We start from the raw sequence: 16,907 nt of genomic DNA, 5'->3' as shown, positions 1-16,907 counted from the left end.
AAGACTGTGTGCTTTCTTTGTTAATCACATTAAGAAAATATGCATTTATGTCTCTTTTGTCAAAAGGTTTTAAAATCCATTTTGTCAAATGCCTTTTCAGGAACTATACAGTTAAAAGGAAAATTAGCAAGGGATGGGAACAGGAAATTCACAAAAAATTTACATAGAAATGCTTCTCAAGCCCCCTTCCTGAGAATTTAATTCACAAATTAAAATCATTTTTATACTAAAGTTAACCATGGATCAACCACCTGAATATAAGAACTAAATCTATAAATTTATTAAAGGAAAATATAGGGATAATTCTTCATGTCCTAGAATTGGCAATGGATTCTTACAATTGACACAGAATTAACAAAAAATGAAAAAATTAAATAGGACTTGATAAAATTTTGAAAGTTTTCTGCATCAGAGTGCTTCTTTAACAATGTAAAAAGGCAACCTTACGTATGGGAAGAAAATAGTTGTATGTTATATTTCTGATAAGGGTTTAGTATCCAGACTATATAAACAACTACTAAAACACAAGACAAAGAAACAAAAACCAAAACCCACACCTCTAATTTTAAAATAAACACAGGACCTGACTGCACATTTCTTCAAAGAAGATATACAAATGTCCAGAAAGCACAGGAAAAGATGTTCAAGATCATTAGTAGTTAAGGAAACAAATGAGATATCACTTTATGTCCACTAGGAAATTGAAAAAATTTTAAATTAGATAATAAAAACGTTGGACAGGCTGTGGAGAAGTAAGAATCCTCATACATTTCTGGTAGAAATATAAAATGGTGCAGGTGCTGTGGGAAACAGTTTTGCGATTCCTTAAAAAATTAAAATATAATTACCATATGATCTAGCAATTCCACTCCTAGTTTTTTACCCCAAAGAATTAAGAAAACAAGTATTTAAATAGATATCTGTTCATGAATGTTCAAAGTAGCAGCATTCACAATAACCAAAAGGTGGAAGTAATCCAAATGTCTATCAACAGATGAATGATTAAACAAATTCTGATATATACATACAATAAGATATTATTCAGCCATAAAAATAAATGAATTATTGATACAAACCACTACTTCAATAAACCTAATACATTATGCTAAATGAAAAAAATCAGATGTAAAAGGTCACATTTTATGTAAAATGACCAGAATAAGCAAATCCACATAAGCAGAAAGCAGGTAGGTGGATGCCAAGGGTTGAGGGGAAAGGGGGACAGGAAATAATTACCTAGTGAATATGAGGTATTCTTCTGGGGTGATGAAAAAGTTTTGATACTAGAAAGAGGTGGTTGCACAACATTGTGAATTCACGAAATGTTACTGAACTGTACACTTTACGATAGTTAATTGTATATTAAGTAACTTTCACCTGAATATTTTTTTAAAAATCAAAATGACATATTTTAAAATCATTCCTAAAACTAATCCAAAATTTTATAAGAACACTTTGTTGAAAAAACTAAGAAGAAACAAGCATTCTCACATATTACTTGATGGGAATTAAATTGGGTACAATTCCTATAACCGGAAATTTGGTAATATGTTTCTAATATCATTACAAATATATTTATCTACATTCTTCCATACAAAGCAAACAAAGTATAAAAATAACTCATTACGGAAAAACAAGAGTGCGGTGTGATCATGGGGAAGCAAAAGAAAACAAGGAAATACGCGACCATGAAGCAAATGCTTAGTCTGAGAGATCAGAGGCTTAAAGAAAAGGATAGATTAAAACCTAAAAAGAAAGATCCTAGTGCACTCAAGGAAAGAGAAGTCCCCCAATACTCTTCCTGCTTATTCTTCCAATATAACACACAGCTGGGCCCACCTTACCACATCCTGGTTGACACCAACTTTATCAACTTTTCCATCAAGACTAAACTGGACCTAGTGCAGTCAATGATGGACTGTCTCTATGCCAAGTGTATACTTTGTATAACTGACTGTGTAATGGCTGAAATTGAGAAATTGGGGCAGAAGTATCCAGTGGCTCTAAGGATCGCCAAGGACCCCAGATTTGAACGATTACCATGCACACACAAAGGAACCTATGCAGATGACTGTTAGTACAGAGAGTAACTCAGCACAAGTGTTACATTGTGGCCACAGTAGACCGGGACCTTAAACGAAGAATCAGGAAGATCCCTGGAGTTCCCATCATGTACATATCTAATCACAGATACAACATTGAACGGATGCCAGATGATTATGGAGCCCCTTGGTTCTAATGCTTAAAGGATGAAGTTCCTCTGCTTTCCTTCAACTAACTTCCCCTGTTGCCGGTTTATTAAATATGCTACAGAATGAGTTGTTATTGCTCCACTCACCCATATGCTCTGTAATGAGCTAAATATGGTTAAATACACTCACTTTTTGATGTTGCTTTGAAAAAAAATAAATAAATAAAATAACTCATTACGGTACTGTTTGTAATTGCAAAAGACTATAACACAATGGTCTGCTAAAAGAAGTAAATTAATGTATATATACAAGGAGAAATGTTATGACACTTTATTAAAAAAACACTGAGCTCTCTATATATCACTAATAGTATTTTTTGTGTTAGAGGAAAGAATACACGGGTGGGGCAAAAGAGATTTCCAGTTGCGAATATGCAAAACAGTTTATTCTTTTATTATTATTTATTAATTATTGGGTTATTTTCTATATGAACAATGGTAAAGCTACTTGCACCCCCACCCTGTATATTCCTACATACGTGTATGGAAAGTAGGTAGACAAACTAGACAGATACAAAGACAGTTGGATGGACCATACAACAAAGCAGTTCAGAGCAGTTAACTCTGTGAGTATATTTATTGTATATAGATAGGGAGGAAGGAAGTGACAAAGACTTTTTGCTTTGTATCTTTAAAAATAATTTTTAAGTTTTTTGAACCATGGGAATGAGTTACAAAGGGTAAAAATGTAAAGACTACCAGCTATTCTAAAATCAAAACCTAATCCAATAGGATACTTACATAATATATTAGATTAGATAAAATTATAGTATATAAGATTAGATGTAAAGTCCATCACTCAGAGCTTGTGCCTTCCTCATTTTAAGGCTGTTAAATTAACAAACTTGTTTTCCATCAGACAGCCTAATCTCTTGCAACTCTTCACCCATCTCAATGGTCTAGGATTCAACCACAAACTCAATTTATTTATTTCCTTGAGTGTGCAGTGCTTTCTTGTCTTTGGGATTTTTGCATAATTTGTTCATGTTCGCCTTTCTCCTTCTCATTAACTTGCTTTTACTCAGCCTCAGTCTCACCACAGTTTCTTCCTACAGGATGCATTTTCTGACAAATATCCCCATATTCATACATTCACAGAGAGCCTGGGCTGGATGAGAACCCCTTCTTGTTATTCCCATAGTATCCTGTGGTTACACATGTAGACCCCAGATTGAGACAAACATTATTTTGAAACGTATCTTTGGAACTTATAAACTGCATGATGCCCAAACACTCACCTAAGCTCTTTATTCACAGTTTTCTGATCTACAAAATAAAGATCACATCTGCCTGGTAAAACTGTTAACTAATATAAAATGAGCTAATGTACGTGAAGCACACAGCTTGGCACATATGAAATAGTCATTAAATAGTAACCATTTTTACCCTAGCCTATCATGACTCAGTTGGCTGGAACATCCTCCTGTAGACCAAAAGGTCACTGGTTTGGTTCAAGGTCAGAGCTGATAGCCTGGTTGCTGGTTTGACCCCCACCCCCATCATCTCAGTGTGTAGGAGACGGCAATCAATCTATGTTTCTGTCTCACATTGATGATTGATGTCTGTATCTCTCTATCTCCACCCCCCCTTCCTCTGTCTATAAAGCAATGAAAAAATGTCTTTGATTGAGGATTTTCCAAAAAAAAGGAAATAATAACCAGTTTTATTACTCTTATGGTACTGAGAACTTCACTGAACTATTATTGGTTTATTTCCTTCTTTGTCCCTTGTAATAAAGCCTCCATTAAAAATTACACATCCCCTAAAACGGACTGGGTGGCAGAAACTCTTGGTAACATTTGTATACTCAGGAACATTGCTTAGTACAAAGTAGGTGCTCTATAAATATTTATTAAAATATGTCAATATAGTGAGGTATAACTTGAACAGAAATAAAAGAGTCTTTAAGAAATCTATCTGGTTAGTGATCACAATAAATAATCACTGTTCTTTCTCCACTAGAAAGCAAATAATGGTGATTTACCAACTAATTTCCCTACACAGAATTTAATCTGTTATGGTTTATCTATTCAAAAGAACAAAATTATCTATCAGTTATCTATTAATATGATAAAAATAATACTGCACTTTTAACTTTCTATGGATTTTCAATCGACTATAAACTTAAGAAACCTGATTTTGCTACTTATGTAACTTTAAGCAAATTATTTGAGCTTCAAGTACATCATCTATAAAATGAAGACCCAAACACTAACAGGAATATAAAATAATCAATGTTAGCAACTAGCAGTCACTAATATGGAGCACAGGTACAAATAATATCAGTAAATATTAATTATAAAAGCTCATCATAAATTTTTAAATGAACTTCAAATTTCCTTCAAAATTTCAAAATATTTAGAAATCTATTATTTTACAGGAGCAAAGCTGAACCAGAAGAAAATGAAATGTCCTTAAGTGACTTAAAAATATTCTTTATCAGAAAAACTTAGCACATAATTCTAGGATGAATTATGTATGACTAATGGAAGACAAAATAAATTGACACAGCTGAATTGACAGGCTCAATATACATAGTTTATTCCCATATTGTGTACCTCGACATCCTGAACACTGGATAAAAAAGTTGATTAAATCCAGAAGTGCGATGTCCCTGTCTTGTTTATATGATTCAATCCAGTCATCCACCACGGACTGCGGAAAAGAAAATATAAAAATGAAGATATCAGAAAGAAATTAATATTAGAGCAAATAAATGTTTTAAAAACTTTGTTGTTCTCTCTGTGTGTTTATTTAAACAACAATCAAAAAAAATACTTACCTGAAATTATTTCTCTGGAGCCAATTAAAAGGTAATTACTAGTCTTCAAATATTTGTTCAAAATCCCATGAATTCAATAGTTAGTAAGCAATTACAGATACTAATATTCAAAACACACTGTAAAAATAACACAGAAACTAATTTTACTTATACATATAAACTTTCTGAGTATCAGAACACCTAATCCACTGAAAGAATATAGGTCATATATAACAAAATACATTTTTCAGGAGTGCTAGGATGGCTCAATATTAAAAAAATCAAATAATTCAATTTATCAACTGGAGAGAAATTAAATTATATTGCTACATCTGAAAACAGTATCTGGTAAATCTCTGCAGCCAAGCTTAATAAAATATTTCTGGAGGGAAGGGGATTATAGGGTCCAGTGAAAAAAGTGAAGGGATTAAGGAAAAACAGAAAGAAAAACTACCTCATAGACACAGTAATGCTAGAGAAAAAGGGGAATGGAGGAAGGGAGAAGAGGGTATATCTGGAATATATGGTGATAGAAGGAGACTTGAGTTGGAGAACACAAAACAAAATATACATATGATATATTATAGAATTGTACACCTGAAGCCTACATAATTTTTTTAACCAGTATCACCATATAGATTCAATAGAAAACAGTAAATAATTGTTTTAATTCTATAAAAATAGGGTTAGATGAAATGTATGAAAAGAGGATAAAGACAAATACTAAAATATATTTATTGTAAAATGCTTAAGACATTTCAACTCAAAAAGGAATGATGAAAAAAAAATGCATCCCTAACTATTCAACACAAGTTTTAAGTTTGAAAAAATTAATAAAATATTGGTAAAGGCAGTTTCACTTTCTTATAGTTGATAAAAAATAAACTAAGAGTCTACTAAACAAACTCAATAGATTAACAGAAAAATTTGACAATTCAGTTGACAAAATATAAATGTACATAACTTCTTCCAAATTGTCAGGCAAACTGAATGTGATTACACTTAGCATACCAGTGGGTAAAATTGGTTGAAAGTTTCCTAGGATGAGGTTAGGTGATCAGAGGTAATACATTAAAAAAAAATTTTTAAATAAAATTCTGTTTTTGTATTGTGGTATAATTATATAGAATAAGATGCATAAATCTTAAGTTACGCCCTGATGAAACTCTACAAATACTACATACAGCTGTGTAACCATAACCAAGATGAAAATAGAAAACATTTACAGGACTAAAACAGGTTCTCTCATGTTCCCTTCTAACCAGTAACTTATCCTCAACTCATATACAGGTCCAGCACAAATAACGCCTTTTTTTATTATAAAATCTTTTATTACAAAATCATAAGCATGTAATTCTGTAACATAATGATATCACACTCAAGTGCATGATATGATATTTTGGATGAAATGTTCAAATTAAAATATAATATAAATTATTACACCCATATTATTACCCTACCAACCACACTCAAGCAGGTGTTACTTCTGCTGGACCCTGTGGTTTAATTATGTTTCCTGAACAGTTGACATGTTTATGAAATTTACATAAACTATCATCTCTAGTTTGATTTCTTTCAAAGAGAGGTTCAACCATATTAGTAATCATATTAGTTTATCAGTAATTCCTTTTTTTGCATTGCTGGGTAATAATTCATTAATATACCACAAATTATGACAGCGTTACTGTTGATGGACATAAGTGTTGTTTCCATTTTAGGGTTATCACAAGATTGTTATATGAACATAACTGTACACATCTTTTGACACACATATATTTTTTCTGTTGCATATATGTATACCCAATCTCAGACTTATTAATACAGAGAACACATGTATGTTGAGAGTTACAAAACAATGCCAATTTTCCAAAACAAGTATAATAAACTGTACTCCCACTAACAATGTATAACACCTAGCAATGTATGAGATTGGGTGCTCCACATCCTCACCAATACTAGGTATTATCAGTCCTTTTAATAAAATCCATTCTGGTTGAAAATATCCCTTGTTTAATTAATTACCTCTTCTACTGAGGACCAACCACATTCCCTTCTTCTGTGTGAAAGACAGGACTTTTTGTTAACTGCTGATAATATATAACATTGCCTCTCTGTCTCATCACATTAGCGTCCAGGAGGTATTGTTTTAAAAGTGAATAGAAAATGAAAAAGAACATTATGATTGTAGGAGAGGGTAAAGAGAAAAAGAATGGCATGGTATTTGTTCAAGGTTCATCTCTGTTGAATAATGTGTTAAGTCCCATGAGCTAAGAATGGTGTTGAGTACAAAGTATAGATAGAGAAGGTCAAGAGTAACTTTGAGACTCAAGGCCCAAGGAGAAATGCTTTGTGACACAGGTAATAAAGTCTGCCACAAAAATGAGGAGGAAGTCATTTCCCAACTTCTACATGCGGCCCAGCATTCTGAAGGCACACTACGATAATAATCAAAATTTTCTTTAATTCTCACCAGGTGTGAACAAAGAACCCAAAACATTCTGAGTAAGACTAGTGAGCAAGAGCTTGCATTAGAAATACTAAAACTACGTAACAATATTGAAAACAAATAGATTGAAAATAATGTAGGACTAGAAAAACAGTATCTGAGACAGAAAGCAGAAATCAATTCATGTTATATATAGAACTTAAACTACAACAGAGAAAGTATTTCAATTTTAGAGGAAAAGGGGTGATTTATTTAAAAATGATGCTGATGTAATTGGTTCTTCATTTGGAAGGAAACACAGCTACACTACCCCCTCCCCGCAGATTTTATTTATTTATTTTTGAAGAGAGGAGAAGGGAGGGGAAAAGAATGGGGAGAGAAACACTGGTTGACTCTTGCACACCCCCAACTAGGGACCTGGCCTACAACCCAAAGCTTGGACTGGGAATTGTACCGGCAACCTTTTGGTTTGTGGAACAACACCCAACCCACTGAGCCACACCACTCAGGGCCACAGCTACACTTTTTAAAAGCTATCAGGGAAGTGTGGAGGCAAAGGACTGTAAAGAAATAAACTGAGCAGAGAAAAGCCCTTACTGGACCAGCAGAAACTACTGACTGGTAGGTAGAGGCACTGCCAAGTATGGACACAGGTGAATGGATGATTCAGTGCATCATTATATATCAGGGCTTGGTCAAGAGGCAGAATAAAACAGAAAACTACATAAAGCCCATCAAAATCAACTTTCTGAGAACCTTCAATAAAGAGAAAGAACTTTAAAGCAGCCGATGGGTATCTACAGGGGACCAAATGACTAAAAATATGGCATATTTCTCATCAACAATGAAATCCAGTGGATAATGGAAGGACATTTAAAATAATGAAAGAGAAAAGAAGTGCCCATCAGTAGGTGGAAAAACCAATCTTCCCTGTTGCCCTACAAAGATCAAAGACTGGACAACTATATACTAACAAAAACAGCTCCAGGAGACCTCTAGAGTCCACTTAAGAAGGTTTAACAACAAAACAGAATAATCACACAAGAAGACAGACTACTTTTTTCTTTACTTGCATCATCCCATCGCCCAAACTGTTATTCAGAACTAAGGAGGGACTTCACAGCAAGAAAGAATTCGTCTAACACAAAAAGGAAAAGTAGAATGAGTGACCAGCTTCTCTAGCCTCACAGGAGACTGTACAGAGGTCCCATTTTGGTTTCACCCACCCAGACCAGAAAAACTGAGATGTAGTAAGCCAGCTAGGAACAGGAATAAAAGTAGAGGTTATTATTAGCAAACAAACAGCAGGAGAGTACAGTTCAGAGACCAGCTCTGCAGACTAACTCAGCAGATTTTGTCACTGATAAAGTCAAAGGCCAGCAGAGCCACTATGAACTCTTACAGATCTCGCCCACTTTCCCCCCCACAGTTATTTGTGCTCACTAATATCAGCTGACTGAGTCCCTCCCTGCTCCCTTCCCTTTCCACTGATGAACATGACCAAAGCCATCCATGAACTCTACTGCTGCAAAAGTGTAACACTCCCTGAAGCCAACTTGGGATTCTGTAGCTTCACAAGCGCAAGATACGAGTCTAGTGCGCCAACGCCACCACCACTGTGCCCATGGTCAAGGCTAGCCCATCCAGCTGTGTACCACTGACCTCATACCCATGATTGCCCTTGACCAAAGTGCATATGCAGGAGGGTGAATAGGTATGAAGCCACCTGAATCAGTGCACTGACAGGCAGAGCACTATTGCCATTGTTTGGAGGCCCAAATCAGGCCCTATCTTCAATAACTGACCAGCACTACCATGCATGCCTGCCTATAACATCCCCCTCCAAGCTGTGCACTTGTACACCCCAGTCCAACCTGTCATGAGCCTTCACTGTAGTGTGCATGTCTGTGGACAGAGTTTGTAATCATAGGAGAGGATGCTGCTAACCAGAGACTCTATAGCTGCCAGTGAACCCTTGCTACCTCCACTGGTCCTTGTCACTACAAATGTGTATGCAGCTGGCCTCTGTCATTACATAGGCACCTGCAGCTCACCACCACTGGCTCCAGCCACCAGTGACTGACTTCGTCCTGAGCTACTGGATCTAAACATGCTGCCTAAAACACCAACAATCCTTGCAGTAACTGCAGATTCCTTACAGTACTCACCAAGGACCACACAGTTGTCAATTCTGTTGACCCAAGTGGCATGAATCAAAGAAACATCATGAACCCCTCTTCCCTATCCAAATCCAGTGCTGCCACATGCCCCTGTATTTAGTACTCTGCATTGCTAGACTCAGCGTCAGAAAATAATCCAGTGTGCCCTCACCGGGTGAAAGAATTCCCTTATCAAAGTCAGTCCATAAAGTCTGGAAGAAGTAACTGCTTCTTCAAATGTGCAGACACAAAAGCAGGGCTGCAGGGATTAGGAAGGTATGTCCCCACCAAAGGAATATGGTATACCTCCAATAACTGGCTCAAAGAAACAGATCCAGAAATTGCCTGAACAAGAATTCAAAATAACTCATGTAGAGATGATCAAGGCACTACAAAAGAACACAGATAAACAAATAATAACATAAATAAATACGAGAAAAAAATGAGAAGTTCAACAAGAAATAGAAAACACACAAAGAACCAAACAGAAATTATGGAACTGAAGAATACACGATTATACTGAAAAACACGATCGAGTTTAAATAGTCGTTGAGGACCACTCGGTGTGGTTTCGGAGACTGTAGCCCCATGACAGCAAGCTTGAAAGAGGCCAATAAGTCTCACTGGGAAACCAGGAAACGCAGGTGGCAGGCACAACCCAATGCCAACATCGAGGGTTCCCCATGGGAAATCAGGCCTGATAAATACATTGTATCCTTTGAAGATTGCTTTGCTTTGTATAGCCCTGTTGGTATAAACCAGATGTTTAAGTTCAAGCCATAAGGAGTAAACTCCTTACCTCATGAAACGCATCTTAAAGACCATCTGGCCTCAGCATGACTAACAGACCCTGACCTAAGGCAGATGTCTGTGTTCTCTCAGTTGTCATCTATAGATAATATCTGGTTTTGTATGACTATAGTCTTTTGACATTGATTGATGAGCTATGCATGTATGCTGTATACCCCTACACACCATTCCCCATAAAAGCCGTTTTGGAGAAGGGCTTGGGGCATTCCCCACTAGAGGGAATCGCCACCCCCTTTCCCACCGGAACAAGATTGTTTCCGAGACGACTTATATCCCATCCATGGCAGCCGGGAGAGTTCCGCAGGATCGAGTTCTCCCATAAATAGCCACCATGAACAAACTGAAAGGAGAGTCAGTGAGCAAGAATACAGATCAGCTATAATTATTGAATCAGAGGATCAAAAAGAAAATAAAGCTTACAGAATTATGAGGTATCATAAAAACAGTAATAACAGCATACACATCATTGGAGTCCCAGGAGAAGAGAGAGAAAATGGGGTAGAAAACTTATTTAAAGAAATAATGGCAAAGAACTTCCCAAACCTGAGTAAAGATTTTTGGACATCTAACATCACGAAGCAAATAGGTCACCTGAAATCCTCAATCAAAAACATTCCTCCTTAAAGTACGTTAAAAAAAAACCCCAAAACCCTGTCTAAAACCAAAATCAGAGAGGGAATTTTAAACAAGAGAAACAATAATTCTCTCTAAAGGAAACCACAATAAGGCATAAGAGGATGGAGTTTTTTTACGCGATCCAAGTTAAATTATCAGCATAAAACAGGCTGTCATGTGTATATAAGATGTTTTATGTAAACTTCATGAGAACTACAGAGTAAAATTGGGGGTTTTTTCTGACTTATTTTTTTTATTTCATTTCAACTCTACCATACTAATGGAAGCCAACAGCAAAATTCTGTAAGAGATACAAAGATAAAGAGAAGGGAATCAAAGCATATCACTATGGGAAATCATCAATTGACAAAGGAAGGCAGCAAGAAATTAAAAAAAAAAGAAAAAGAAAAAGAAAAATGGAACTTAAAACAACCAGAGAACAATTAAATAGCATAAAAAAGCCCCTATCAATAATTAATCTCAATGGACTGAATTATCCAATCAAAAGCATAAAGCAACTTGCTGAAAAGATAAAAAACAACACCCCAAAATATATGCTGCCTATAGGAGACCCATTTCAGCTTCAAGGATACACATAGGCTCAAAGTGAAGAAATGGCAAAAAATATTCCACACAAGTTGAAACCAAAAGAAAGTAAAGACGGCTATCCTTATATCAGAGAAAAAAAAAATTAAGACAAAAACAGTAACAAGAGACAAGGATGATCTTTACATAATAAGGGGGTGAAATTATCAAGAAACTATAATAATCACGAACACACACACGCGCACACACATGCACCAAAAATCAAAGCACCTAAATATGTTAAGGAAATACTAATAGATGGGAAGGGAAAAACAGATCTCAATATGACAGTAGAAGACCTCAATACACCATTTTCAAAATTAGATCATACAGGCATTAAATAAAAAAAAAAGTTGGGTTTGAACCATACTTTAGAGCAAGTGGAACAGACAAATGCTGAATATTTCATCTAACAGCAGTAGAATACACATTCTTTTCAAGTACACATGAAAAGTTCTCCAGGACTAATCACATGCAATTTCTTAAAACAAGTTTTTATCAAATTTTAAGGCTGAAACCATACCAAATATCTTTTCTTATCAAAATGATATGAAACTAGAAATCAGTAACATGAGAAAAACTGAAAAATCACAAATAACATGGAGATTAAACAAAATGCTACTGAACCACTGAGTCAAAAAAGAAATCAAAAGGGTAATCGAGAAATACCTTGAAACTAACAAAAATGGAACGACAACATAAAAAACCAACTGACTCACAGATGGAGAACAGATGACAGCTACTGGGCCAGAGGAGGGAGGTTAGAGGGTAGATGGATTGAACAAAAAGGAAAAAGGACTCATGGACATGGACAACAGTGTGGGGATTGCTGGCAGGAGAGGGGTATATGGGGACTAGATGATAATGGGAAAAAAATACAATCAAGATTAAATTTTTTAAAACTAAATGATGCAAAAGCAGCTCTAAGAGGGAAGTTTATAACGATAAATCCCTACATTAAGGAACAAAAAATAATCTCAAACAACCTCACTTTACACCTCAGGGCACTAGAAAAAGAACTAAGCCCAAAGACAGCAGAAGGAGAAAAACAAAGATCACAACAGAAATAAAATAAATAGAGACAAGAAAAACAATGGAAAAGATCAATAAAACAGCTGGTTTTTTTAAAAGAAACAAAATTGATCAGTGGTTAACTAGACTTACTTTTAAAAAAGAGAGTACAAAAATAAATTTGAAATGAAAGACATTACAAATTGATACCACAGAATTCAAAGGATCATGCAAAACAATTATGAAAAATTATATGCCAACAAGTTAAATAATCTAGAATAGATGGATTCCTAGCAACATACAACAATGACTGAATCATGAAGAAATATAGAATCTTGACAGACTGATTACTGGTATGAAGATTAGCTCAGTAATCAAAATCCCCCAAAACAGAAAAGGCCAGGACCAGATAGTTTCACTGGTGAATACCACCAAATATTTAAAGAATTCGTGCCAATCCTTCTCAAATCCTTCCAAAAACTTAAAAAGAGGAAACCCTCCAAAACTCATTTTATGAAGCCAGCATTCTACTGATATCAAAGCCAGATGATACTACAAGAAAATTACACACCAATATCCCTAATGAGTATAGATGTAAAAATTCTCAATAAAATATTAGCAAACCAAATTCAACAGCAGATTAAAAGAAGCATTCACCATCATCAAGGGGGTTTGTTCTGGGGATGCAAAACTGGTTCAACATATGCAAATCAATAAATGTGATACACCACATTAACAGAAGGAAAGATAAAAATTAGATGAACTTCTCAATCAGTGCAAAAACAACTTTTGACAAAATAAATGATTTTTAAAAAAGCTCTACACAAATTGAGTACAGAAGAAACATATCCAACCACAGCAAAAACAATATATAACAAACCCACAGCCAAAATTATGCTCAACAGCATAAGGCTGAAAGCTTTTCCTTTAAGACAGAGAACAAAACTAAGGTGACCATTTTCACCACTCCTATTCAAGAGTACTGGAAATCCTAGCCATAGCAATCAAGCAAGAAAAATAAATAAAATGCATTCAAGCAGAAAAGGAAGATGTAATATAATCTTTGTTTTAGATGATATGATCTTATTATACATAAAAAAGTCTCATAAAATACCTAAAAACTGTTAGAACTAATCAACAAATTTAGTAAAGCTGCAGGATACAAAATCAACACACAGAAAATAAGTTGTGTTCTATACTAAATAAAATAGCATTTCAATATTGCATAAATTTTAATTAATATTTAATAGCAAAAAACATGATTACAAAATGGCAAAGAAACTGAATAGACAGATTCTGCAGAAGACTTACAAATAGCCAAGAAGTACATGAAAAGGTGACCAACATGTAGATGCAAATCAAACCCACAATGAGATACCACCTCACACCTGTTAGAATGGCTATCAAAAAGATAAGAGATAACAAGTGTTAGTGAGAATGTGAAGAAAAGGGAACCCTTGTAAACTGTTAATAGGAATGCCAAATGGTACATTCACTATTAAAAACAGTATGAAGGCTCCTCAAAGTCTTAAAAATACCATAAAACTACCATATGACACAGCAATCCCATTTCTAGTTATATATCCAAAGAAACTGAAATCAGGATCTCATAGTAATCTCTTCCCTCCCATGCTCATTGTATAATTATGAATAACCAAAATATGAAAACAACTTGTTTCCATCAATAGATAAATATAAAAAATGAAACACTTTCCATCCAGGAGAAAGAAAAACTCTTGTCACTCGGCACAACCTGGATGAACCTTGTGGGCACTATGCTAAGTGAAATAAGTCAGACAGGGAAAGACAACTATGATTTATCACTTACACATGAAATCTAAAATTAAACCCACTCTCAGAAAATGCAGAGTGGTGTGTTTATCAGGTCCAGGGTTGGAGTGGGGATGGAATGAGGAGATACTGGTCAAAGGGTAGGAACTTCCAGTTTAACAAGTTCTGGGAATCTAACGTACAGAATGGTAATTATAGCTAATAATTCTGTATTATATAGTTGAAAGTTGCTAGAACAGTATATCTTAAATATTCCCAACACACACACACACGCACACACACAAATGGTAATAATGTGATAGGATAGAGGTGTTAGATAATGCTATGATGGTAATATACTGCAACTCAAAAGTGTATCAATATTTTGTACACCTTAAACTTACACAATGTTTTATGTCAAATTATATCTCAATTAAGTTGGGAAAATATTGCCCCAGAAATTTTTATCTCACTAAAAATATCTTATAAATGAAAGCAAAATGAAAATTTCTCAGACTAAGTAAAATAAAACAAAGCCAAGCAATGACTAAACACTCTTCTGGAAAGAGACTATCCAGACTAGATAAAAATATCAAATCATGTATTTACGAGACATATCTTAAATATAAGAGGACAGATATGCTGCACTAAATGGGTAAAAAATATATACCATGCAAACTGTCTATATTAAAGGTGGTATGACTACATTTACAAAGTAGCAATCAAAACAGTAAGTACTGTAAGGGAGCTCACGTTAAGACTATCTGCTGATTTTTCAAAAGGAACTTGGCAAGCTAGAAGGGATTGGTAATTATTTTATTTACCCTGTTATAAGCTAAATGTTATAAGCTAAATATTCAAAGTAATGAAAAGCAAGGAACTACAAGCAAGATTACTCCACCCAGCAAAGCTATCATTTAGAATCAAAGGGCAGATAAAGAGCTTCCTAGACAAGAAAAAACTAAAGGAGTTCATCTTCACCAAACCATTATTATAGGAAATGTTAAAGGGACTCATTTTTTAAAAAGATCAAAACTATGAATAAAATGGCAATAAATACGTATCTATCAACAACTGAATCAAAGAAATAAGCAGAACAGAAACAGAAACATAGATTCAGAGAAGGTTCTGATAGTTGCTAGATTGGTGGGGAGTTGAAGGGATGGGTAAAAAAGGTGAAGTAATTAGAAGTACAAATTGGTAGTTACAGAATAGTCATAGGAATGTAAAGTACAGCATAGGGAATATACTAGTCAAAGAATATATATGCTTAAAAAAAAACAAAAAAGAATATATATGCTTGACCCATCAGCATGGACAATGTTGTGGAGATTGCATGAGGGGAACAAAGAGGGAAAAACTGGAACAACTATAATAGCATAAACAATAACATAATTTTAAAAACTTTTATAATAATGTGGTAAATTTATTAGAAGATACAAAAACATATTTTTAAAGATTTTTAGAGAGAGGAGAAGGGAGGGAGAATTTAATAAATTAATATGTAGATGATTTTCTTCAACATTTCTTTTAGTAAAACATATACAAGTTTTCCACAAATTTTAATGTAAATAACACAAAGTACTTTATTAGTCCACAAGATCAAGTAATTATTTTATTTACCCTGTTATAAGCTAAATGTTCTTGATTTTCAGAGCTCTCCAAAGCCTTCGTTTCTTTGGTTTAAAAATTTTTTTAAAATGTGAGTCTTCAAGGGCTTATAAAGAAAAATTGATCCCACACATACAACACATAATTTTTATTCCTACTCCTAGTCCCACCATATTAACTAACTGTAGTTTCCAGAAAACGTGACCACATCACTGTCTTTTTACACAACTATATTGTTGCCTAAACTTAGAAAAATTTGTTTGTAAGTTCAACTAAATGGTGTGGCCCTTCACGTAATAGGACAGATTTTATTCCATAGTTAGGAATGAAATCACAGATTACAATATAATTTCAATAATATTTTTCAGAAAAATAAATGTCGCACTCATAGCATATCACTCTGCTTTTGAAATATGAAGTCATTATCAAGTATACTTTTCAATTTAACCTGGTAACCTAACTAGGTTTAAAGCTGATAAAGTAATAGTGTTGTCTAAATAAAATGATAGAGAAATGGTACAAAATAAAATAGCATTTTAAGTATCAATCTTCTCAATATGAAGTTTTTATAAGTATTTCTGTTCAGTTGTAAGATGGCTTCACATTTGTTCTATTTATCTAAAAAAGCTCTCATCAGAGGATTTTAGCAAAAGACAGCCTGAATAAGCATTCATCATGCACTCTCCATCACACTTTCATTCAGGACAAAAACAACTACTAGGACAAGAAAGGTAGCAATACCTGAAGGGTGCAGGCAAGGCTATGGGTTCTGCAGGGGTTCCTACAGAAAAGAACACAAAGTTTTATTCTGAACTAGGCATGATATCAGTAGATACTGGCAAAAAAAAAAAAAAAAAAGCCTAGAAAACACTAGTACTTCTTGTCCTT

At 34.5% G+C, this 16,907-nt stretch overlaps 2 protein-coding genes and 1 pseudogene across 6 annotated transcripts in view; 2 read left to right on the top strand and 1 right to left on the bottom strand.

Annotated features, from left to right (window-relative positions):
* Positions 1-16,907, top strand: part of NCK1 (NCK adaptor protein 1) — a 553,292-nt gene that overhangs the window by 312,929 nt on the left and 223,456 nt on the right. The gene's annotated exons all lie outside the window — the stretch shown is intronic.
* The window catches only part of STAG1 (STAG1 cohesin complex component), a 389,253-nt gene that overhangs the window by 220,933 nt on the left and 151,413 nt on the right, over positions 1-16,907 (bottom strand). For all 3 annotated transcript variants that reach the window (XM_053929346.2, XM_024565652.4, XM_024565653.4), the window contains one exon: positions 4,810-4,906. In XM_053929346.2, the coding sequence (XP_053785321.1) occupies positions 4,810-4,906 (97 nt within the window). The remainder of the gene's footprint in view (positions 1-4,809; positions 4,907-16,907) is intronic.
* Positions 1,638-4,686, top strand: LOC112309489 (rRNA-processing protein FCF1 homolog pseudogene; annotated as a pseudogene).

The sequence above is a fragment of the Desmodus rotundus genome, chromosome 8 (genome assembly GCF_022682495.2).
Source record: "Desmodus rotundus isolate HL8 chromosome 8, HLdesRot8A.1, whole genome shotgun sequence".
Lineage (NCBI taxonomy): Eukaryota > Metazoa > Chordata > Mammalia > Chiroptera > Phyllostomidae > Desmodus > Desmodus rotundus.
Note: the sequence above shows the minus strand (reverse complement) of the source record. Positions and strands in the feature narration are given on the sequence as shown.